The following is a 26,715-nucleotide window of genomic DNA, read 5'->3' as shown; positions in this document are numbered from 1 at the left end:
TTATTTAAAAAACAAAAATGTTCCAGTACATTTTACTCTTTTAGATATAGAAAGAATGTGCTTAAAAAGGTGTGTTTCTGGTTACTTCACTGAAAATTTATGCAAAATCCTTACTAGTCCCGTCCATCTGTTCCACTTCCTGCTGCCTCCTTTCCCAGACTGTGCAGGGGAGCTGGCGGCACTCAGCACACTGCACTGTAGGATAGGAATCAATCAGCAGCTAGGCTGACCTGATAGGGAACTGAAGCCTGTCTTGTGTGATTTCAGAGCTGTGATTGGCTGTCCCCCTCCTACTGTGCTTCTGGCAGGGATCGTTAGGAGACACCCACCACTCATTTGAAACAGGACAGGACCAGAGAACATCTATAGCAGGCATGTCCAAAGTCAGGCCGGGGGCCAAATGCGGCCGTTTTCAAATTTACACCAGCCCTCAGCCTCCATCATGAAATTAATAATAATGCTGCCTGCCAGCACAGTGCAATCAGGAATCGCGTAGACGTAATATTTGGGCACATTAGTGAAATGATCTGCCACTTGTTCTATACTGCTGTCTGTGTGTTGAAGGTGTTAGCAATAGACACATACTGGCACGTAGTGACGCACCGCTTCACATACTTCTTTAGGGCTGAAGGTGTCAATAGACGTACTGATGTGCCAGTACAGTAAAATAAAGAAGTATGTGAGAGCGGCGCATCACTACATGCAAGTAGGTGTCTATTGCTAACAACTTCAGCACACAGGCAGCAGTATAGACCAAGTAGCAGATCATTTCACTAATGTGCCCAAATATTACTGCTACGGCTACGTGATTCCTTGTTTAAATGCGTTAAATGATGTTAATGGTTCAAAGAATGTTATGCCCCCACACATTTTCACCTCACCAAATCTGGCCCTTGTTGCAAAAAGTTTGGACCCACCCCTGATCTATAGAGATCTACAATAAAGGGGCAATTTTTAAAGATAATATACATTTTTAGCACAATGTGAAACCAACACCATACAGTATACATAATTGCCTACAAAATGAGGTTTTTTTTGTTTATCCTATATGCCTCCTTTAAAATTACACAACAGTCTTTATATCACTGTGCTGTCATAAATAATTTCCTTACAATGTTGCTGGCTATCAAGTTGCTGTGAGTCCAAGTGGAAAGAAAAAAATAAATTGGTACATATGTGCATGCATTCTAAAAGCAAATATATCCTGGCATTTGTAAGAATTGTAAAAATATTAAGACCCTCATCTTATGCTCTCGTAGTAATGGATTCTGAAATCCTACACTGGCATGTAAATGACAATGATATCCAACCAAAATGTACAGAATCTCTTAGTATGCCCAAGACTCTTTGTAATACAGGTATAGGATCTGTTATCCAGAATGCTTGGGACTTGGGTATATCCTTATAATAGTAACGTGCGGGCCTGCGTGTTTACCCACGAGTCGAGCCAACCTCGCACCCCCTTTTCCAGGAGGCTGGTTCGGGTTGAGCTCTTCTGACTGCTCTCCCCACCCTTGACCTTCCAAGTGCCGGCTTCCGACTTCTGGGTTGAACTTTTATAGACGCATGCCTCTCGCCCCGCCCCTTTTGTGACGTCATCGACGGGGCGGGCGGCGCGGGTCTATAAATGGAACCCGGAAGTCGGGCTTGGGTGGGAGCGGATTGAGGGAGGCGTGCGGGTCGGGAAAAGCCTGACCCGCACATCACTACCTTATAAGGAATCTTTCCACCTTGTCACCATAATGGAGTTATACTGCTTAGTTGCAATCAAGTACAAGGTACTGGTTTATTATTCTACAGAAAAAGGAAATCAAATTTAAAAATGGTGTTATTTGCCTAAAATGAACTCTGAAGTATATAATTCCGGGCTTTCTGGATAATGGGTCTCCATATAAGGGATTCCATATCTGTATATTTTTACTTTACCATCATATCTTGCTGTTACATGTTACAAAAGAAATTCTGTACTGGTCAGTAGACGCAACAGTACAAACAGCATATTTCCATGTATCACTTTAAAATAAAATATCACAGAGAAAAAAAAATAATGGTAGGATTCGTAAAATGATGGGATTGGTCAAGGGTTTGAGTACGTTTGCAGGGCCCTATGTAGTGCTTTATTCATTTAAGTAGGTATATCAAGACTTGATATTTCATTTCAATTCTTTTTATTTTAAAGCCTGTTTGCTAACTTGGCATTCTGTTTACAATAGAATGCTGGGGCTATAGTGTTTCTTTGGTCCTGGTGTAGATAGCCAGCCACCATCTTAACACCGTCTTATTTGTTTAGTAAATGCAAATGTAATTATTTAATTATTTTTTATAGAAGACAGAGAAACACAGGGAAGGAATTGATATGACTACGGAGTGGTTTTATAGATGCAGGATATATGAAGAAAAGTAACGGAAAATCCTTCCCTGAAACTAATATTTAAATGTAAACCCAATTTATGTTTTTAATATTTTGCACCTTAAAATCAGCTCTGGCAGAATATAATAATCAAAGAATGTAATATTCACAGCATATTTGGTTTTATATTGGTCTTTGCTGGTTTCTGTTCGTTACTTTCTTGCCAACATGTAATTGTTCTTCCAAAATGTTTTTCTCCTGAAATGATTGTTCACTTTTCATTCAATATAGATGCTGTAAATGCTTTGGAAAAGACAAAGATATCAGCTTGTAAAAGAGAGCCATCACCACCAAAGGTAACTATGGACTACAAATGCAGTTTTGCAATAATAGTCGTGCATGGAATAGTGGTAATGGTCCAAAGCTGAATAATATATACCTTTTAAAGCTAGTTGCTTACATGTTCTTGAAAGGGTTATTCACCTTCCAAACACCTTTTTCAGTTGAGTTGTTTTCAGATTGCTCACCAGAAAAAAAGCATTCTTTTTTTTTCTTGTTGGATAAACAAGAAATAAAGACTTTTCAATTGCTTTCTTTTTTTTATTTATCATTTTAAACAAATGGAAGTTTAAAGTTTAATGTTCGTGTCTCTTGTGTTTCGGTCTGGCAGCTGTGATCCAGGAGCATCTTAACTGTTACAATTAGTTAATACATTTCTCAGCAGCATCTGTGTAATATTAGCAACTATTGTATCAATTCTTACAGCTGTCTTTAATGGAACTCAGGGATTCTGCTCAGCAGGGACAAAGATAAGAAATGTATCAATGAAATGTATCAATTTAGAAAATGGCTAGAACTGGCCACCCCCCCCCCAGAGCTGTTTTAAAAGGTGAAAAATTAAACTTTACACCTCAATATTAGAAAAACAATCACAAATAGAAACTAATTGGAAGAAGTCTTTATTTCTGCAGAACTATCTGAAAACAACTAAACTGAAAAAAGTGTTTGAAGGTGAACAAAAGCTAGTTTAAAGCTAGTTGCTTACATGGTTTTTTGTAAAGGGCAATGGGAAGAAAACATTCCCAATCCATACTCAGAGCTGCTGAATGTATTTGAATATGTCAATTTTACTGGTAACATATACCCTACGTGTGTGTTTTTTTCCTTACCTTTATCCTTGTAATAGGTAGTATGGTTTTTTTTTTCTACTTTGATTAAAGGTATATGTGACCAAACATTTGCAGAATATTATGGATATGAGAAAGAAAGATGAAACCATACAAAATGGGAACAAGACAAAAGGTAAGTTAATTCATTGTGTATATTTGTGCAAGCCACACTAGTTTGTGCTGGGCAAGTAGTTTTTAGGTTCCTCTGTTTAATTATTTCTTTCTTCAAATACAATAGCATTATATGTAAATTTGATACTCTTTATAACGAATACTGTTTCCATTTAGATAAAGATATTGAGATTTCTCAGTTCACTACTGGACAGAAAGGAGCACTGCTGGCCGCTTTGAATAAGAGGTACGTCTTCGATTCACATTTCAGCTGAATTGCACTGCTTTGTTGTGATTTAGGAGGTCCACAAAGGGCCTGGCTTAGGCCGGCAAGATTTTAGGGGCAGCATGCCACCCAGCTGTATCATGATTCTTTCTGAAACACTGGGGACATGATGGATCTTTAAATCTCCTCTGCACCACATCCCCAGTGCTTCAACAGGAACCTGTGCATGCTGCGCAAAGGGGGGTGGAGCGAGGAGCGCTTATGAGGCAGTCTAGACTATGGATACCCACTTCAGAAATCTTTCCATGATGCTGAAGTCCCTCTGCTTTCTGGAAAAACTGTGCATCACCCACTATGGTAAGCAGAGGGATTTCAAGTACCAGCATCCATCACAGTAAAACAAGTTTCTATCAGCCTAAGGGATGTTGGGAAATGGTTTGTCGGTGTAACATGATTTCCTTTCAGATATCTTTTTTTTTTTTTTATGCTAATTTTTGGAAATTCAAATAGTGTTTATTCACCTTTCCTACATAAGCCCAACTAAATGAGTTAATGTCAAAAGGAGAGGTTTTTTAGAAATCTGTATCTGACCCAGCATCAACTCTTTATTAGACAGCATATTATCTTTTCTCTGTTTTGTGTTGTTGTTAAAATCAGTAAAAGTTTACCTAAAAAAAAAAAGGAGAGATATGTTTTTCCTTTATGAGGCACATAACTTGTTGTGCATTATACCTTGGGTTAACTGGTGTTTGTGATGCCAAAAGTTGCTATGGTAAAGTGTTAGAGTAGACCTGACACGCATGTTTTGGTACAGAATCTGGAAAAACACAGAGCAAAAGTTACAAACTTCATTACCTTCAATATTTGTTAACTTTAGGTACTTAGATGTTGGATTACATATTCTGTATGATTATATACTTGCTTAAATGTTGATGTAGGCTGGGAGGTGTAGTCCAGCAATATCTAGGGACCTAAGCATAACAAACACTGATCAACAGCATGATTCATTTTTAAGGAACCAGACAAACAACTTTTCTCATCATTATCTGAAATAAGTTCTTTTAATGGTTTGATGCACCTTCCTTAGACTTAAAAACAAAACACAAAAACAAACTGTGAACATGTGAACTAGATAGACTATTTACAGCATATACAATAGTGCCATCTAGCCTTTTGATAGTGACATAACAAGTACAAAGCAAAACATTTTTTAGTACTGTGAGACATCAAAGTATCAATTAATATTGGTGTTACGACTTTTCCTTGGCATGAATCCTAGCCTGCTTTGTAGTCTGAAAAGAAATTGTAGGTTTTGTTGGACTCTATTAAACTGTCTTTATCTGTGATGTGATTCATTTCAGAGCACATGGTGGCCCTATTACTAAGCAGGTGAGGGTACAGCTTCTTGAGGACAGTGCAGCAGTAAGAAGAGAGACTTGCTCCCAGGGCAGCAAGAAAAAGCTTGATGAGTTGGACAATGTTGCAACAGTTGCAGCTGCCACTGCTGCTGCTATAGCTGCTACTGCTCCTCTTCTCAAGGTAATGTCTTCATTTGTACTGTGGAAAATTGGATATCTTGTTGCAGATTTGCATATTAAAGGGGTGGTTTACCTTTAAGTTAATTTTTAGTATGTTATAGAATGGCTAATTCTAAGTAATGTTTCAGTTGGTCTTCATTATGTATTTGTTATAGTTTCTTAATAATTTGTCTTTTTCTTCTGACTGTTTCCAGCTTTCAAAACGGGTCACTGACCCCATCTAAAGAACAAATGCTATTAAAGGCTACCAGTTTATTGTTATTGCTCATCTTTCTATTCAGGCCTTTCCTATTCATATTCCAGTCTCTTATTCAAAGCAATGCATGGATGCTAGGGTAATTTGGACCCTAGCAACAAGATTGCTTAATCTGCAAACTGGAGAGCTGCTGAAAAAAAAAACAGTTAAATAAGTCAAAATCCACATATAATAAAAAATGAAAACCAAATGCAAATTGTCTCTGAATATCACTCTCTATATCATACTAAAAGTTCATTTAAAGGTGCACAACCCCTTAAAGAGGTAATTGTCAAATCTTATATGTACAGAGTAATAGTGGCATGGAATATTGTGTAGCACAAGCCTTGCACCTTAAGCTGAATCTTATCCAAGGTGCAGTTGTGTGAACACAGACCCGTACTAACTGCCTTATAGGACTCTTTAGCACTATATGCAAAATGTCACCCCCTAACTTGCACTTCTAAATAATATGAATGTTAAAGGGCAGTAGAGGTGACTCCTATGTTGTTGTGCTCATGCAGGCAGTGCTGTATTCATTGAAGAGGCACATGCTTTGTGCTTCATCTTTTAACCCAAAATATTTTAGGTGAAAATCCTGCCTTAGATGTTTGGAACATTATTCTATAGATTCTTTCTAGAATGAGATGCAGTATAATGTATATAAAGTCCAAAAAGTAGGTACACACTGGGATTTTGAGAGTTAAAAATCCCTCATTTTATTTGTTACATTAAAAATCAGGCCAAAGTTTCTGTCTCCTTCTAAGACCTTTATCAAGTATAATGTATATAGGCACAGTCGGGGTTATGTAATAAATGATACGGTGGCAAAATAAATGCAACTCCGTGCAACAGAATTTTACTTACTTTGTTTTACCACTGTGACCTGTCACCCAAAGAAATAATTTCAAATTCTTTTCTGTCATGATAGTTGAGCAAAATAAACTTTACTTACACTGTATTTATTATTTAAATTTTGTTTCCTTCTGTCTTGGAATTATACAATCACAGCAGGCAGCAGCCATTTTGTGGACACGGTTATTAAGGGAAATTGTGTATCACCCCAAAATCTTGTGTGTGCACCAGAATGGGGGACCTAATGTCCATGTGCAGTGCCCTACACAATTATAGAGCCTGAGGAGGGAAGGGGGGATGTGAGGAGAGCAGTGACATGTAGGAAGTGCTGAATGGAAAGTGAAAGTAATTGACTGCCCCTCCTCTATGCCAAGGGCATAGAGGCGGGGCAGGTAATATTTGATTGACAGTTTAGATATTTAAACACCTTTATAACCGGTATGGATGTTTTATTGAAAAAAAATTTTTGGGTTTCATATTTAACCCTTTGCCTGCCAAGCACGTACGGCGTACGTGCTGGCAGGCAAATGCTCAGGCTGCCAAGAACGTACATTGTACGTTCTTTGGCAGCTGAGCGCTCTCTCTGCTTCGGCGGCTTTTGCCGCCTCCGCAGAGAGTGGGGAGAGAAGACAGCCCCCTAGGCAACGAGGCTGGGGGGCTGTCAAGTCGGATCTGCGACTCGATTGTCGCAGATCCGACTTCAAAGTAGCAGACGCATCGCATGGAGCGTCTGCTACTACACTCACCTTCTTCCTGCCTGCAGAGCCGCCCACGCACTTCCTGCTGCGCAGCAACTCTGCAGACACGCTGCCAGGACTCCTCCAAAGAAGACAGCGATTCTCCTGCTCCAAAAACGGTAAGTGCACGTTTTTTTTACACACTTACCTGCACCTACACATACTTACAGTACATTTATGCATTTTAGTAAAGATTGGAATTTTTTTAAATTTTTTTTTTTAATTTTAGCACACTTGGTCCCTTTTGTACAGTTATTTACACTTATTTACACTTATTTACATGTATTTGCACACTCAGATAACTTTTATTAGTGCACAAATATGTATACACAAACAGGTGTTTTTTTTTTTTTTACGAATTCATTATACTGTTATCTTTTGTTTTTTTTGCCTAAAAACGTGTTATTTTGGCAGCGTGACTATTGGATAATCGATTTCGGCCACTAATTACGCTGTCAGAACAATTATTTTGTTATTTCATTGATTTACGCTATTTTTGTGGTTTTATTGCAATTTTATCCCTGCATTATTGTTCCCTATGTATCTTTAGTATCGTTTTGCTGTTTGGTGCTTTGGTATAGAAAGATAGATTTTACTTAGTTTGATCCGCCAAAATATGTGCTTTCCAAAAATATATGGGTTTCTGGGGGTCTTTTACAGTTTGGGGGTCTTACGGCACATAACGTACAGTTAGGGTTCTCTTTTCTGCAGCTTAGTTGGCTAGCGTGAAAATTCATAGTTACGTTTTTCATTTGGGGTCCATACACAACACATACTTTGGTAAATCTATACATATTGGGCATCAAACTATTTATTAGACCTCTGACGTCCATATTTAGAGAGATTTTTCTTTGTACGTAAAACATTGTGTCCGATAAATGCGGCAAACTGCAACATTTTTAGGCGATTTTCAGAAATGTTGTAAAAACCTATATGTTTAGAAAAGCTTTGCAGTTTGGTAGTTTCGTGTAGAAAGACGTCGTTATCTTTGTTGGAATCGGCAGAATGTGTACTTTCCAAAAATGTATGGTTTTGGGGGGTCATTGCTGTTAGGAGGGTCTTGAGGCAAATAATATGAAGTCAAGGGTCTATGTTCACAGAAGGCAAATCGGCAGCGGAGAAAACTCATATTCACTATTTTTATTTGGGGTCCGCACATGCCAGCTGCCTTGGTATATCTATGCATATTGGGCATCAAACTGTTCAGTAGACCCTTGGCATCAATATTTATGGTGTTTTACAATTGTATGTAAGAAATTGGGTGAGATAAATGCGGCCAATTGCAATATTTTTAGGCGATTTTCAGAAATGTAAAAACAGTTGCTTTTATCGCCAAATTTAGGAAAGGCTTGCGACTTGGTACTTTGGAGTACAAAGACATGCATACCCAATTTGGATTCGCAGGAATGTGTACTTTCCAAAAATATATGGTTTTATGGGGTGAACGCACTTTTTTCTACCTTTGCCCCCCCCAAAACAATGTAAATGTGTTGATTTTGCAGTACCTGAAATGACAGACCATATGGGGGTCTTTGTTTTGGGGCCCCTATACGCCACGTGCTTGGGTACACCTATACATATTGGGCATCAAACTGTTCAGAGGACCCCAGGCTTTCATATTTGGGGTGATTTGTCTTGATACCTAAAAGTATGTGGGTAATACAATGCTGCAGGGTCGAAATTTTGAAGTCATTTTTGGAAATGTCCCCAAAATCACCAAATTTAGGAATGGTTTGCGGCTTGGTACTTTGGAGTACAAAGACATGCATACCCAATTTAGATCCGTGGGAATGTGTACTTTCCGAAAATATATGGTTTTCTGGGGTGAACTTACTTTTTTCTACATTTGCCCCCCTCAAAACAATGTAAATGTGTTGATTTTGCAGTACCTGAAATGACAGACCATATGGGGGTCTTCGTTTTGGGGCCCCTATACGCCACGTGCTTGGGTACACCTATACATATTGGGCATCAAACTGTTCAGAGGACCCCAGGCTTTCATATTTGGGGTGATTTGTCTTGATACCTAAAAGTATGTGGGTAATACGATGCTGCAGGGTCGAAATTTTGAAGTCATTTTTGGAAATGTCCCCAAAATCACCAAATTTAGGAATGATTTGCGGCTTGGTACTTTGGAGTACAAAGACATGCATACCCAATTTAGATCCGTAGGAATGTGTACTTTCCGAAAATATATGGTTTTCTGGGGTGAACTTACTTTTTTCTACATTTGCCCCCCTCAAAACAATGTAAATGTGTTGATTTTGCAGTACCTGAAATGACAGACCATATGGGGGTCTTCGTTTTGGGGCCCCTATACGCCACGTGCTTGGGTACACCTATACATATTGGGCATCAAACTGTTCAGAGGACCCCAGGCTTTCATATTTGGGGTGATTTGTCTTGATACCTAAAAGTATGTGGGTAATACGATGCTGCAGGGTCGAAATTTTGAAGTCATTTTTGGAAATGTCCCCAAAATCACCAAATTTAGGAATGGTTTGCGGCTTGGTACTTTGTAGTAGAAAGACATGCATACCCAATTTAGATTCGTGGGAATGTGTACTTTCCGAAAATATATGGTTTTCTGGGGTGAACTTACTTTTTGCTACCTTTGCCCCCCCAAAACGATGTAAATGTGTTGATTTTGCAGTACCTGAAATGACAGAACATACAAGGGGGGGTCTTCCTTTTAGGGCCCCTATATGCCACGTGCTTGGGTACACCTATACATATTGGGCATCAAACTGTTCAGAGGACCCTAGGCTTTCATATTTGGGATGATTTCTCTTGATACCTAAAAGTATGTGGGTAATACGATGCTGCAGAGTAGATATTTTGAGGTGATTTTTGGAAATGTCACCTAAATCACCAAATTTAGGAATGATTTGCGGCTTGGTACTTTGGCGTAGAAAGACATGCATACCCAATTTGGATTCGTTGGAATGTGTACTTTCCGAAAATATATGGTTTTCTGGGGTGAACTTACTGTTTTCTACTTTTGCCCCCCCCAAATCGATGTAAATGTGTTGATTTTGCAGTACCTGAAATGACAGACTATATGGGGGTCTTCATTTTAGGGCCCCTATATGCCACATGCTTGGGTACACCTATACATATTGGGCATCAAACTGTTCAGAGGACCCTAGGCTTTCATATTTGGGGTGATTTGTCTTGATACCTAAAAGTATGTGTGTAATACGATGCTGCAGGGTAGATATTTTGAGGTGATTTTTGGAAATGTCACCTAAATCACCAAATTTAGGAATGATTTGCGGCTTGGTACTTTGGCGTAGAAAGACATGCATACCCAATTTGGATTCGTTGGAATGTGTACTTTCCGAAAATATATGGTTTTCTGGGGTGAACTTACTGTTTTCTACTTTTGCCCCCCCCAAATCGATGTAAATGTGTTGATTTTGCAGTACCTGAAATGACAGACTATATGGGGGTCTTCCTTTTGGGGCCCCTGTATGCCACGTGCTTGGGTACACCTATACATATCGGGCATCAAACTGTTCAGAGGACCCTAGGCTTTCATATTTGGGGTAATTTGTCTTGATACCTAAAAGTATGTGGGTAATACGATGCTGCAGGGTAGATATTTTGAGGTGATTTTTGGAAATGTCACCTAAAGCACCAAATTTAGGAATGGTTTGCGGCTTGGTACTTTGGCGTAGAAAGACATGCATACCCAATTTGGATTCGTTGGAATGTGTACTTTCCGAAAATATATGGTTTTCTGGGGTGAACTTACTGTTTTCTACTTTTGCCCCCCCCCAAATCGATGTAAATGTGTTGATTTTGCAGTACCTGAAATGACAGACTATATGGGGGTCTTCATTTTAGGGCCCCTATATGCCACATGCTTGGGTACACCTATACATATTGGGCATCAAACTGTTCAGAGGACCCTAGGCTTTCATATTTGGGGTGATTTGTCTTGATACCTAAAAGTATGTGTGTAATACGATGCTGCAGGGTAGATATTTTGAGGTGATTTTTGGAAATGTCACCTAAATCACCAAATTTAGGAATGATTTGCGGCTTGGTACTTTGGCGTAGAAAGACATGCATACCCAATTTGGATTCGTTGGAATGTGTACTTTCCGAAAATATATGGTTTTCTGGGGTGAACTTACTGTTTTCTACTTTTGCCCCCCCCAAATCGATGTAAATGTGTTGATTTTGCAGTACCTGAAATGACAGACTATATGGGGGTCTTCCTTTTGGGGCCCCTGTATGCCACGTGCTTGGGTACACCTATACATATCGGGCATCAAACTGTTCAGAGGACCCTAGGCTTTCATATTTGGGGTGATTTGTCTTGATACCTAAAAGTATGTGGGTAATACGATGCTGCAGGGTAGATATTTTGAGGTGATTTTTGGAAATGTCACCTAAAGCACCAAATTTAGGAATGGTTTGCGGCTTGGTACTTTGGCGTAGAAAGACATGCATACCCAATTTGGATTCGTTGGAATGTGTACTTTCCGAAAATATATGGTTTTCTGGGGTGAACTTACTGTTTTCTACTTTTGCCCCCCCCCCTAACGATGTAGATGTGTTGATTTTGCAGTACCTGAAATGACAGACTATATGGGGGTCTTCCTTTTGGGGCCCCTGTATGCCACGTGCTTGGGTACACCTATACATATTGGGCATCAAACTGTTCAGAGGACCCTAGGCTTTCATATTTGGGGTGATTTCTCTTGATACCTAAAAGTATGTGGGTAATACGATGCTGCAGGGTAGATATTTTGAGGTGATTTTTGGAAATGTCACCAAAATCACCAAATTTAGGAATGATTTGCGGCTTGGTACTTTGGCGTAGAAAGACATGCATACCCAATTTGAATTCGTGGGAATGTGTACTTTCCGAAAATATATGGTTTTCTGGGGTGAACTTACTGTTTTCTACTTTTGCCCCCCCAAAACAATGTAAATGTGTTGATTTTGCAGTACCTGAAATGTCAGACTATATGGGGGTCTTCCTTTTAGGGCCCCTATATGCCACATGCTTGGGTACACCTATACATATTGGGCATCAAACTGTTCAGAGGACCCTAGGCTTTCATATTTGGGGTGATTTGTCTTGATACCTAAAAGTATGTGGGTAATACGATGCTGCAGAGTAGATATTTTGAGGTGATTTTTGGAAATGTCACCTAAATCACCAAATTTAGGAATGATTTGCGGCTTGGTACTTTGGAGTACAAAGACATGCATACCCAATTTAGATTCAGGGGAATGTGTACTTTCCGAAAATATATGGTTTTCTGGGGTGAACGTACTGTTTTCTACCTTTGCCACCCCCCAAAACGATGTAAATGTGTTGATTTTGCAGTATCTGAAATTACAGAACAAACGGGGGGTCTTCCTTTTGGGGCCTCCTATGCCACGTGCTTGGGTACACCTATACATATTGGGCATCAAACTGTTCAGTGGACCCAGGATTTTATATTTGGGGTGTTTTACATTGATACCTAATGATGTGTGGGAGATATGTTGCTGTAGAGTGGAAGCTTTGAGGTCATTTTTCAAAAAATTCACCAATTTCTATAAAACACTATAACTTTAGGAAACAATTGCAACTTGGTGGTTTGGAGTACAAAGATATTTCTACCCATTTTTGATTCACCAGAATCTGTTCTTTCTAGTAATGGGTAGTTTTCTTGGGTAAACCTACTGTTAGTGGAATGTTTGGCCTTGAAATCAAAAGTATGCCGTTTGGGGAGTGTTGCTTTGGAAATTTGGTTGTGTACTGCTTGTAGATTTTGAGCTATACAAGTGAGAAATCTCCATAAAACTATATATATTTGGTATTGTCGCGTTCAGGAGACATAGACCTTTCTAAATCAGCTGTGTTCTCGTACGTAAAATGAATGAAGTTTCTGATATATGTGATTGTTCTTCGTGCAACATGATTTTTTTCATTTTATTTGACACTTAGAATCCAATATTTTTTTAGAGAAGTAGAATTACACCAAAATTCTTGCATATTGTGAAAGTTCAGGTTGTCCTGAAAAAAACAATATATTGTTTTCCTGGGTTAACTAAAAGACCACCCCAGGAAAGGCCCTTAAAGTGAAAGAGTGCAAAATATCTAAAAACTGCTTGGCAGTAGATGTTCGCATCTAGGACAAAACGGCTGGCAGGGAAAGGGTTAATTTGCAAAGGACTTTCATTATGCAGATTTTTATGTGTAAGTGACAGGTCCACTTTAACGAAAAGGACTGCATTAGTGACAATTTCTAGCACTCTTTTATAAGTGTGATTATATTGTACTCGCTGCCCACCATGTACCCCCTGGGCTAGAATCTTACATGCATTTTTATAATCATGAGAAATAGCGGAGATGACGGTTGATGTCATTTGTCTCCTAGGCTCAGAGTGACATGGAAGCCCAAGTGAACTCTGTTACCCAAGTGCTTAACAAACTGACAGAGGTAGATCGACAGCTGCAGCAGCTCTCTGAACAACAGAGCAAGATACAAAGTCATCCACAAGAAAGACCATGTCACGATGACCGAGTGAGAGAGCTGGAAAAACAGCTGGCCCGACTGACAGAACAAAGGCTTCACCATCTGGAAAAATTACAACAGCAACAAATTCAAATGCAGGTATATTCACAGAGTTACATTTTAGGATACAATGAATGTCAATCATGAGCATTTACTGCTTTGTCTTATTTGTGTTAGTATGGAAGTACTGTAGCCCTTTCTTCTTTCTAGGGTTCCTTTTATTCTCACTGAAGATAACTTACACCCTGGCAAAAATGTTGCATTCCTCATCTTTCCATTTGCCAGTTAATCTGCTTCCAATGTTCCCACTGCAGAATGTGATTATTTGCATTAGACTGTGCTCTTAAACATCCTGTGTAATGATAATTAACTGTGTCTGAAAGCCAAACAAGGGATGTGGCTTTAATTTCCTGCATATTACTTTAAGTCTGTGTGCATTTTCATATATAAATGCCAACTTTAAACTTTTGTATGTTGTAGATGGATCTGTTAGCAACTTTTTTTGCTGTCAAAAAACTGACTGTAATGTTTTATTTTCATAGTCATTTTTAATCGTATTGTTTATTCTTCTTTTCAGTCCCTCTCTTATTCATATTCCATTGTGACTTTCTAAATGCCACCTGGTTGTTAGGGTAATAGTTCCCTATCAACTAGATGTTAAATTCTAACGACAAGTGTACATTAAAATATATGTAAATAAATCATTTAAAAATTAACTAAACCAGAAAATGTAGACAAATTGCAAATTGTTTTAGTGATCTTTGTGGCAACAATTGTTTTTTTTTTTTTTTGTACTTTAAAGGAAAATAAAAAGTACAATCGCCGTGGGGTGCCAAGTTGTTTGGCTCCCCCAGTAATTGTAATTACATACTTTCTACCCCAGGACATCACTCTTTTTCTCCTAAATGCACAGGCCCGCAAACCCAGAGCCTATCGAAGGGCACGGCTGCACGGGAAATGCTTAGCTTTTGTTCTCCATTAAATGCAAAGAAAAATATACAGTGTAATAGATAATCTGGGTATATTATCATTAGTTACTCCTAATACAGTGTCCTAGCTATTTGTGGCAAAAACATTTTCTTTCCAATGAGTGGATTATGGATGCATGCTACACGATAAACTAATTTTAATTCTATCCGTGATTTGTCAGTCACACTTTATAAACTCTGCAATGAAACCTGGTCCATGTCAACATCAATCTGAAGCTCCAATATATGCTCCATTGCCTTGTACTCTTCCAAAGCATCCACTGCCCAACCAGCTTATGAAGTCGACACTCTCTGAGAACTGCAGGCAAGGTCTGTACACTTTTTTTTTGGTTTTAATTTATAAATGCAGTCTGCATGTGGTAATATACAAGGAATATCTGTCAGATGAATTATAAGAGAAGGAAAGCCTAAATCAGTAGAGGGAGTGTCAATGTGATAAAACAGTTCACTATTCACTGGCATATTTCCAAATCTGCAATGAGATCAGACTGATTCTAGCTCATGTTAGACAGCCACATTGTCATGTGTCAGGACTGCTCTGATATTACATTAAATGTACGTTAAGGGCTCAGCAGGACCAGCGTCAGAAACTTTGGTGCCCAGTATCCGTTATTTATATGGGACCCCCATAAACACAAGCAGGCAGTACCGAAATCTTTGGCGACACCCATTGTATGCACAAATGATCAACTAGCAATTAGGTTTTGCTAGGACAAAAGGTTTCACTTGTTGGATGTATTTTTTTTCAATTTACTACTATATACTTCTATAATTCAGTAAATAGATTCCAATAGAAAAAGCTGATGTTACTCTGTAATAAGTAGTTCATGTAAATAGTTCCATTAATTAATTTGCTAATTAATAGTCAGTTTATTGAGGTCAGTGGAGATTGCCCTAAGTTTAAAACCTACTTACTTACCTACCCCTGTAACACTGATCTGCATTGTCATTGCTGGATACCCATGTTACATAAGTTTTGTTTGAAATTTTGCAGTTATGTAAATTGCAGAAGTTTAGAGACCCAGTGATCTTGCTGTGGGGTTCAATAACTAGTCAATAGAAGTTCCCCTGCCTTCCAATAAACTCATTGATTATTAGCACATTTATTAATGATTGTTACTAGTTATATGAACTTCTTTTGATTAGTTATTAGGCCCCAGAGCAAGATCATCGGGCCCCATAGACTTAAGCAACATCTGCACAAAAAAAAAGTCTAGGGACGCAATAATCTTGCTGTGGGGGCATAATAACTAGTCAGTAGAAGTTAATATAAATAGTGACAATAATTAATGTGCTAATAATCTATTGGGAAGCAGTCAAATTTACCTTAAAGGAAAACTATACCCCCAAAATGAATACTTAAGCAAAGGATAGTTTATATCAAATTAAGTGGCTTATTAAAGAATCTTACCAAACTGGAATATAAATTTAAGTAAATATTGCCCTTTTAAATCTTTTGTCTTGAGCCACCATTTCGTAATGGTCTCTGTGCTGCCTCAGAGATCACCTGACCAGAAATACTGCAACTCTAACTGTAACAGGAAGAAGTGTGGAAGCAAAAGACACAACTCTGTCTGTTAATTGGCTCATGTGACCTAACATGTATGGTTTGTTGGTATGTTTGTGAGTACAGTGAATCCTACGATTCCAGGGGGCGGCCCTTATTTTTTAAAATGGCAATTTTCTATTTATGATTACCCAATGGCTCATACTACTAGAAAAGTATATTATTTATATGTGCTGTAACCCGCATTTGATACACTTGACTGTTTGATATCTATGATTACCTACTGGTCTACCCTTCTATTTTTCTTTCTCCCCCCCTTTTTTTTTTTTTTTTTTTTTTTACCTTTACTTTCTTACTTCTTTGTTAAATATGACTATTTTTTTTTGTTTTTATTTGCATCATCGTCTCGCTGTATTGTGATTCCAGTATTGGTTTGTACTTATCCAGAGGTGATGTACGTTCCTTTGCACTGTTTGTTACGCAAATTTTTTATTTCTGTCAATAAACATATTGAAACAGAAAAGTATATTATTATGAGAATGGTTTATTTACATCAAGCAGGGTTTTACATATGAGCTGTTTTATGCAATATCTACATTGTTTGGGGAATATAGTTTTCCTTTAAAGGAATAGTTCAGTGTGAAAATAAAAACTGTGTAAATAGATAGGCTGTGCAAAATAAAAAATGTTTCTAATATAGTTAGTTAGCCAAAAATGTAATATATAAAGGCTGGAGTGGACAGATATCTAATAAAACAGCCAGAATCCAACTTCCTGCTTTTCAGCTCTATAACTCTGAGTTAGTCAGCGACTTGAAGGGGGGCCACATGGGACATTTCTGTTCAGTGAGTTTGTAATTGACCCTCAGCATTCAGTTCAGATTCAAAAGCAACAGATATGACCCATGTGGCCCCCCCTCAAGTCTCTGATTGGTTACTGCCTGGTAACCAGGGTAACCAGTCAGTGTAAACCAAGAGAGCTGAAAAGTAGTGTTGTGACTGACTTGTTATACATGAAATCACTCCAGCCTTTATACATTACATTTTTGGCTAACTAACTATATTAGAAACATTTTTTATTTTGCACAGCCTATCTATTTACCCAGTTTTTATTTTTACACTGAACAATTCCTTTAAGCTATTAAATTCATTGGGGTCAGTGGAGTTTGCCCTTTGAAATGAACGTAAGTTTTTGCAGAAGTTATATAAATAACTTGAATCTAGGGGGCTCAATGAGCTTGCTGTGGAGGCTAAAAATTTGACTAGTGAAAAGTTTATGTAGGTAATATCTCTTATCATTCAGTAAATACATCTCTATAAACAGCTGATGTTATAATAAGCAGTTTATATAAACATTTAATAAAATATTATATTAATCTGCTAATAAGTCAGTCGGTTCATCGGGGTCAGTGAAATTTAAGTTTTATAATTCATTGGTGGACAGTGGAATTTGCTGCTGCCTGCTCCTTTTAAGCTTCTTTTTCGTGATACACAGGTTACGTAGGCTTCTAAGTAAGAGTAAGGGCAGTTTTTGCAGAGGTTAAGTAAATCACAAAACGTTTTTATGTAACTTCATGTGTAACTTATGAGATTTGCAGAACTTTCATGATGTGGCCGGGCACCACTTCAGAAGAAGATTTCACTGGGCTGGGTCCAGCTCTATAAACCCCCCCATCCCCCTTCCCCTGATTGCGGCCCTTGGACTCCGTTACACAGTCATTTTGTCCAGTATCCAGGGTATTCACAGGGAAAAAGACATATTGTCATTGAATTATGGCATATCCTGCTGCAGTACTTTGAGCAATGTCAGTCTATCTCACTAATGAGTTCTCACAATATGCTCAGAGCCTGCTGCTCACATGACATAAAAGCATCATAGGGTGCAGGCACAGTAAGTCTAATAAATAGTGTGTGTATATGGCATCTTACAGCAGCCTCTCTGGCATTTGTCAGAATCTACAGATTCCCAGGCCAGGCTTGTGCACAGTGCAAAATGGTGGTGTAAATCAGACCTATACATGATTTAAACTGGCTAACATTGCCTTTGAGTTCCAAAGAGCAACTGCTCAGAATGTAGGGGATTCTCGTCAAAGTTTTTGGTAAATCCATTTGTCTCATGAGTATATATGGTCATTGGCTATAACATTCAACATGATCACTCACCTCAATCATGCATCTGCAGAAGAACCAGCTATATGCCTCTGCTGTCCAGGTTGGTTTACTAATTGTGTAGCCAAGTTATGCCAGTTTGGTCATTATTCATATTTCATTACTTAACTCAGTATTACCAGATTCTTGGCAAAAATATTTTGATGAAGATCACGTTCCTTTTAGTGATTGTTAACATGGACTATTTTTTTTTCCCCAACATGCTTGAAACTGAAGAAGATACAAATATTTCAGGAAAATCTCCTCTGGAAACTCCAGCACCTCGCAAATTTGCACCAGTTCCAATGGCAAAGGATGTGCTCGTCCCACAGATAAACCCTCAAGGAATGGAAAATATCGGGAAGCCTACAAATCCAGTACAATTAGGTGAGATACACATAGAATATATTTAGATGTGCCTGAAAATAGCATTGCAGTAAATTTCAGTGCTGTGGATTTGGTACATATATCCTTCGACTACGACTCTTCAATTTATGTTACTGCCAATTCCTCTGTTTTTAAAGGAACAGTAATACCAAAAACTGAAAGTGTATGAAAGTAATTAAAATATAATGTACTGTTGCTTTGCACTGGCAAAAACTGTGTTTGCCTTTTCTCCTTTTTCCCAGCTTGAATGGCTGCCCCCATGGCTACACAGCTGCTTGTTTATATAAACTATAGTAGTCTTCTGAAGCAAACACACCGCTTTTACCAGTGCCAGTGCATGCTAACAGTATATTATGGGGCACATTTACTAAGGGTCGAATTTCGAAGTTAAAAAACTTTGAAATTCGAACACCGAACTTGATACTTCGATAGTGGCCATCTTCAATCCCAGTAAAAATCGTTTGATTGATCGATTAAATCGTTCGATTCGAACGATTTTACAAAAAAATACTTTGACTACTCAGAACTTAGCCAAACACTCAGAAAGGTTATAGGAGTTCCCCCATAGGCTAAACAGCAATTCGGCAGGTTTAAGGTGTCGAAGTTTTTTAAAGAGACAGTACCTAGATTTTCATAGTCAAATTTTTTTCAATTCAAATTGGATTTTGGCCTATTCGATGGTTGAAGTACCCAAAAATTACTTCGAAATTCGAAGTTTTTGAATTCAAAAATTCACTTCGAACCTTATTAAATGGGCCCCCTATATATTAATTACTTTAAAACACTTTTATTTTTTGGAGTTACTGTTCCTTTAATATTTTAATTTATTTTCCATGTTGATAAAAATAAGTTAAGTACACAACATACAAGGCATTTTATCACTGCCAAAGCTCAACAATATAAACCACATCCTGTTAACAGCTGTTAAATACAATCCCAAATTAATTAAAGTATTATTCTTAGAAACAGAATTGCTTCTGCAATATCCTCCTTCATAGAAGCTCTTAAATCTGATTTGATTATTTTCAGTGCTTGTATTTAAAGTTATTAGGAGTAGGTCCATTTTTGGCGACTCTGACTCCAGATACCCAAAATTGCTTCCGACTCCATTAATCTGACTCCAACTTCACAGCTGTGGTAAATTTAACTTAAATTTTATATTATTTAAAACCAAAAGAGGAAAGCTTTTTCTATGCCTTTACTTCTCAATTCCTCTTATTCCTGTTACTACCTACTTATTGGCAAAAGTAACGTACAAGGTGAAATTTTCATGTTTCATTCCTAAAGACATTTAATTAGGTCTTCATTTTTCTCTTAAAACCATTAACTTGCAGGAAATGGAGTTTTTCTTCAGAAGGTCTTAGAGGAAAGCAAGTCTCCATTGTTTAAATCGTCCTATAAAACTGCAGTAAACCCAACAATGGACTACAATCATACCTCTAATGACAGGTAAACAGAACTTATATTCTGGTATATGTAAAAGATCTGTTGTTAAAACTCATTTACGTCTGTGGTACATGGAGTTCTTGACCACAGCTGTGATCAGGCAGAAAACAGTGGCACATATAGTAATTGACGGCACCAGTCTTTTCTCAAGCTTGGTCTGAAACGTTGCCTGGTGTTTGGGGTCAGAGCCTATGTCCCAATAAAGGCATTTTAAGAAAATAATCACTGAATGGTGCCGTCAATTACTATATGTGGTCTGATTGAACGTGGAAACCGTGCATCGGATTAAAACAATTCGGAGGTGAGGGTGCTGACTGTGAAACTTAGAAAACAGTGGCAGTCAAGCATCCCTTTCGTCCAAATGCAATGTTTATGGGAATCTTACAACCTAAGACAGACATGTTACCTATAATTGCCATTAAAACATTGCAGGGGAATAGCTGCTTAGCAGGATATATTAGTTTTGTTGTTTTAATTAATTTTATAGTATAGAAATGACTAATTCGCTATTATGTTATAAGGGAACAAACCACCCTTTCTAACCAGTTGGCTGGGCAAATGCAGTGCAGTGCAGCAGAGTTATATGCTCACCGTATTTCAAATTGCAGATGGACGTGATCACTGTTCAGCACTATGTAGTTGTTAAAAGAGGAAGTTTATTCTGCATAAGGTCCTGAAGTGTTTCACATCTTGCATCATTTAATAGTGATTTTGTCTTGTGAGGCATGGAACACTTCAAGATCTTATGTGAAATAAACTTTTACTATATACAGCTGACCATTATGCCTGTCTGCATTTCAATCTATTGGATCCTCCCCTAGCTACAGGTTTAGGCACAGCATATAGTTCATCAAGGTCCTGTTGTCCATTTTATTTGCACTTTATATTACTGAAAAGAACAGTGTTTTCCAGAAAAGGGTCTGAGCTTACAGGAGAACTAAAGCCTAACTATAGAAGTAGGCTAGAAATGTTGCACATTATGTGTTGGGCTTCTGTAGCAGACCAAGGCAACTCCAGCCCTTTAGTAGTAAAGATCTGTGTCTCCAAAGATGCCCCAGTAGCTCCCCATCTTCTTTTCTGCTGATTCACTGCACATGCTTTGTGCTGCTGTCACTTACTGAGCTTAGGGACCAACGCACAGTATACTGTTTATTCAGAATAGTAATGTCACAATATAAAGCTGATGAGTACTTAATATAGATAATTACTACTTGTCAGTTCAGAAACCAGTGCCATTAGTCCCAGAATTTAATAATCCGGCCTTTAGCATCAGCTTATATTACAGGCAAACCTAATTTTTTTTGCTTGTAAATTCGCAACAACCTTAAAGGAGAAGGAAACCTAGTCGGCGCAAAAACCCTCCCCCCCTCCCGTGTGTTGCCCACCCTCCCTCCTCCCCCCAGGCCTACCCGGCCCACTGGGCAAATGCCCCTAACTTGTTACTTACCCTTCTGCGCAGGTCCAGTCTACGGAGTTTACTGACGCCATCTTCTTCCAAGCGATCTTCTTCCTGCTTTGACCGGCGCATGCGCAGTAGGAGCATTTCGCCAGTACGATCTACTGCGCATGCGCCAAAAGTCACTATGTGAAATCGGAAAACTTTGTGACATTTGGCGCATGCGCAGTAGATCCGTACCAGCGATATGCTCCTACTGTGCATGCGCCAAAACGCCATTCAAAGCAGGAAGAAGATCGCGTGGAAGAAGATGGGGCCTGTGAACTCCGTGGACTGGACCTGCGCAGAAGGGTTAGTAACAAGTTAGGGGCATTTGCCCAGCGGGACTGGTAGGCCAGGGGGAGGAGGGAGGGTGGGCAACACACGGGAGGGGGGGAGTGTTTTTGCGCCGACTAGGTTTCCTTCTCCTTTAAGCTTAGCTTCTCAACAGCTGCTCAGAGCCCTCTGAGTATGTGAATCTCGCAGACACTTTCCAAGATGGTGACCCCCTGTGACTAAGTCCTGAATCATTGCTGCTATCAAGCTGCTGAAAGTTTTAGGCTGGTACAATGAGTTCAGTATGTAAAATGATGTTTTGAAAATGATGTTTATGAAAACCATATTAATTGGCAACCTCCAATTTGATCCTTCATCTCAGCAGATGTAGATCTATGACAAATAGAAAATAACTGAAATTGTGGTTTGTCAAATAAAAAACACATTCTATGTGTATTTTATGACTTTCTCATGTCACAGTTTGAAACTGTGCAAGTTATAATTTTGTTCCCACCAAAATAACGTGCAAACCAGTTGCTGTGATTAACAACTTGGCACTTAGATAAATAAACGTGCAGGGGATATCCCCGCTACACTAGTCTTCTGTGTTTGGCAAATTTTTGTGTTGATACTATTGGGAGAGGTGCCGACCCCTCCAGCCAACACTAGGCAACTATTATCAAGAGAGTATCTAGGGGAAATAGGGATTTTTTTTGCTGCATTAACAACTTGGCAACCAGCAGAATATGATCAATTCCACTTTGTGAGCAAATGAAAATGCAAAGGATAGGCTTTCTTACAGAATTTCAAATACTGAAAAACATTGGATTTTTGGCACCATCTGATCATTGTCTGGACTTCACACTGGTTTTTGATGTAACTTGGCTTCCTAGCCTTTAAAACTGTATCCGATCCTTGTACAAGTTAGTCTTTGTACAGAATGTTTTTTTTTATAGTTTTCGAGCAAATCATGCAGGGAGAGATGTTAGCCCAGATGCACAAGCTGGTAACTGCTAATACTTTTTCAATCTGATTTTTGCAACTGTGGTACATACCTAGACGTGTTGGAAAGGCAGGGGCAGCCTATTTTTCTTCTCTTCTACATGTTTATGATTAATAAAATGTACTAAAAGTTTATGATTACATTTTATCTCTCTCTCTCTCTCTCTCTCTCTCTCTCTCTCTCTCTCTCTCTCTCTCTCTCTCTCTCTCTCTCTCTCTCTCTCTTCACACTGCCATTAATTCTACCAATTCTGAGAGTCCCCTTTTGGTACTTTACTTAATTTGTTTTTTTGCATTACAACTAATGGGTGAATGATTTGTAAAAATGAACTATGTGTTTCTATCTACTGCTTGTAAGAAAAATAATGAAGTTTAAATGAAGTCATCCATTGAATGAGTGTGTACAATGCCCAAAGCTCAAATAATAACTTATGGAAAAACCTTTTCCAGCAATTTCAGCTGAGAATCCCTTACAAAAGGTTCTTAATAAATTCTGCAAACCAAGATTTGTGATTATTTGTCAGCGTATGCGTTTTGTTTAAATTTAGTTCATTTCTCATCTTTCTTTCAGCACTTCCACCATCATCCCATCGTATATGGCTACAAGGGCCAAATACCTTTCCCAAAGTAAAAATTCAACAGCTAATACTGTAGTTCAGAAGGCTGATGATGTGCTACATGATCTGGGTTTGCTGAAGCAGGAAATGCATGGCATGCTGCGGGTGAGAAAGTCCAAGTATCATTCCCTGCTTTAAAGGAGAACTAAAGCTTCTTTTGGGCTTCTGAACCAGCCCAAGATAACCACAGTCCTTTTGTAGTAAAGATCTTTGTCTCCAAAGATGCCCCAGTAACTCTCCATCTTCTTTTCTGATGATTCACTGCACATGCTCTGTGCTGCTGTCACTTACTGAGCTTAGGGGTTGACTCAAAATATACTCTACATATATATTATAAATGTCACAATATAAGGCTGATTAGTAATTAATACAGATTATTACTACATGGCAGCACAGAAACCAGTGCAACTAGCATCAGAATTTAATAATCTACCCTTCAGCATCATCTTATATTATAGGCCAACCTCAAATTCTGCTTGATAATTTGCAACAACCCCTAAACTTAGCTTCTCAACAGCTGCTCATAGCCCACTGAGTATGTGAGTGTCGCAGACACTTTCCAAGATGGTGACCTCTTGTGAAAGTCCTGGATCATTGCTGCTATTGAGAAGCTGAAACTTTAGGCTGGTGCCATAAGTTTAGCATGTTAAATATGGCATTTTTAGCCATATTAATTTTTAATGGTTTAGTTCCCCTTTAAGCAGTGCTTATCTTTATGTTCCTTTAAATATACAGAGCTAAACATCCCCTTTTCTGTGGTCTAATGCATATTGACGAGAGATGCTATAGGAGCAAAGGCTAATCCAGAAATGTGCACGACAGCAAAGTGGTGCACAAGGAAAGCTGTAAGGGTAATGTGGATGTGATGATGTTTAATCACTTATTCAACCTCTCTTCTATTTTATAGGAAGCCAAGCAATGGAGACCACACGATGATTTGACGGTATGATTTAATTGCAAATGCCTTTTTGCTTGTAAATGCTGGGGCTAATTCTGCTAAACTATATATAGAAAATGTTTAATCCTTAAAGTTCTTGGTGCCCAATAACTAGTCATTCCACTGCTGAAAAGCTTGTGTAATCTGGTAAACAGATTGTAATATAAATATTGAATTTTACTCTATAATGAGTAGATCATATACATAGTTCCACATAATTAATGTGCTAAGTCATTCAGTTTATTGGGGGGTAAGTGGAGTTTGCCCTAAGTTTAAACCATACACTCTTTCCTACCCCTGTCACACTACTCTGTGTTTTAATTGCTTGATACAGCCGTTTCTACGATAGCAACTTAAGTATTGGCCTAAGTTATGCAAATTGTGTATGTTTAGGGGACAAATGATGTTGCTGCCAGGCCTAATAACTAGTCATTCCACAGTTCAATAAATATGTCCTAATATAAACAGCTGATGTTACTTTCTAATAAATCGTTTATATAATAATTAAAAATAAATGTATTACATTTCGTACGGAAGCTACAGGCACTGCTTGAGTTTTAATGTAAGCTTATTGGTATATTACACAGTTTACATAATGTTTGCTATGCGTCCGGTCCCCCCCTTCTGACCAGAACTTGACTAGGACAACAGCCCCCCTCTCCCCCGATGGCTGCCCTTGTTATGCCAGTAGGGGTTTTAAGCATATGAAAGAGATTGTGACACTTCTAATAGCAATTTTATATTACAGGCATAAATATACCCATTAGGGCTTGTGTAAGCTTTGACATGTCAGTATGAGGTTGCCAAACTGTGGGTGTGACCCCTCCTATGGGAGGCAAATGCAGTAAATGGATGGCCCAGCTTGAATGTCCGTTAGGATGAGGTTTGGGTTGAATATCTAGGGGGTGATGGAATACAAGGTGCCTGGTTTGCTACTGGTCTTGTCAGCCATAGCAACCAATCAGCAGGTAGCATTTAGTTGTCATCTTTTTAAAAACACGTATGCTATTGCTATGGATGAGGAAGACCTGGGCAAAGGGTGTGAATTTTATTACATTACCCTATTCTCTATATCTGTAGGTAGAGAAGAAGACCTTATTTTCATCTTATGGATGTGGCTGAATATCAGATCCTCCTTAAAATAATATAAGGCGTGCCAAACCAAATCCAAACACCAAATTGTATTTTCACATTTGAGATGTAAAATGTAAAATTGTATCACGTGTAAATAAAAAACTGTCATGTTCATTTGTCCAGATCTTTAAATTGGATTTGGTTCGGTTAAATACTAAGGATTCAGCCAAATCCAAATCTTGTATTAGGATTCCATTACCTTAGGGTAGTTAGCCCCAAAGTGAGGGAATTTCACCCTTAGGACAACATTTAATGGGTGGTAATGTGTGACATTAATGACCTTAAAAGTTTTCATTTTTATTCTGTTGTTTGTGGCTGTCTAGGCTAGGAAGAAGGCCAGTCCATATTACTCTTCAAATGCTCTGAATAAGTCACAGTCTTCTTTATTAAGCACCAAAAAGCCACCCAAGTCCTTGTGTGAAGATGCAGAACGAATATTAAGAGAGGTTCAGAATAATAAGAAGGTCCTTGAAGCAAACTTGGAGGCAATTATTCGAGCAAAGGATGGAGCAGCCATGTACTCGCTTATTGACACACTGACTACAAACAGGTACTGCACAAATAATTTACAAACAATGTCTTCTAAATTGCTTTCTAATTTGATACAGTTCCTCATAACCATTACAAGTACACAAACAGGTAAAATAAAAACTTCTGTCTTGGGACTGTGTTTTTTGTAATGTATTATTTAACAGTTACTCTGTTCAAATGGTGTAGAGTATATTTAGGTTAAAATAAATAACTGTCCCAGCCACTAGAGTCTAATGTAGCTAACTTTCCATTATTTATCTGTATGTGTTCAGTAAAAAATATAAGTTAAGGCATACATTACTTTGAAGTGATACAATGTCTTTATTGGTTTGTATGCTGTCCCTTTAACAACAGATTCTTGTATTTTTAGTAATGCTGCAGAGAATATTCATATAAAAAAGTCTGTTGATATCTGGATTACTGAAATGAACTCTGAAATACAGGTAATCTTTTCATGTACAAAAGTATTAGACCTATTGCATGCACTACATTTTGACTACCCCCGGAGCTCTCATACACATCCTTCCTTGCCCTGATTTAATTTCAATTAAAATGATTTGGA

General features: G+C 38.3%; 1 protein-coding gene across 3 annotated transcripts in view; it reads left to right on the top strand.

Annotated features, from left to right (window-relative positions):
• Positions 1-26,715, top strand: part of kiaa0586.L (KIAA0586 L homeolog) — a 117,784-nt gene that overhangs the window by 768 nt on the left and 90,301 nt on the right. For all 3 annotated transcript variants that reach the window (XM_018230729.2, XM_018230728.2, XM_041573108.1), the window contains exons 2-13: positions 2,642-2,706; positions 3,571-3,652; positions 3,808-3,877; positions 5,218-5,395; positions 13,608-13,844; positions 14,896-15,043; positions 18,626-18,775; positions 20,110-20,224; positions 23,506-23,656; positions 24,459-24,494; positions 25,946-26,172; positions 26,524-26,596. In XM_018230729.2, the coding sequence (XP_018086218.1) occupies positions 2,642-2,706; positions 3,571-3,652; positions 3,808-3,877; positions 5,218-5,395; positions 13,608-13,844; positions 14,896-15,043; positions 18,626-18,775; positions 20,110-20,224; positions 23,506-23,656; positions 24,459-24,494; positions 25,946-26,172; positions 26,524-26,596 (1,532 nt within the window). The remainder of the gene's footprint in view (positions 1-2,641; positions 2,707-3,570; positions 3,653-3,807; positions 3,878-5,217; positions 5,396-13,607; positions 13,845-14,895; positions 15,044-18,625; positions 18,776-20,109; positions 20,225-23,505; positions 23,657-24,458; positions 24,495-25,945; positions 26,173-26,523; positions 26,597-26,715) is intronic.

This window comes from Xenopus laevis, chromosome 8L (assembly GCF_017654675.1).
Source record: "Xenopus laevis strain J_2021 chromosome 8L, Xenopus_laevis_v10.1, whole genome shotgun sequence".
Lineage (NCBI taxonomy): Eukaryota > Metazoa > Chordata > Amphibia > Anura > Pipidae > Xenopus > Xenopus laevis.
The sequence above is the reverse complement of the archived record's forward strand: the minus strand, read 5'-3'. Positions and strand labels throughout refer to the sequence as shown.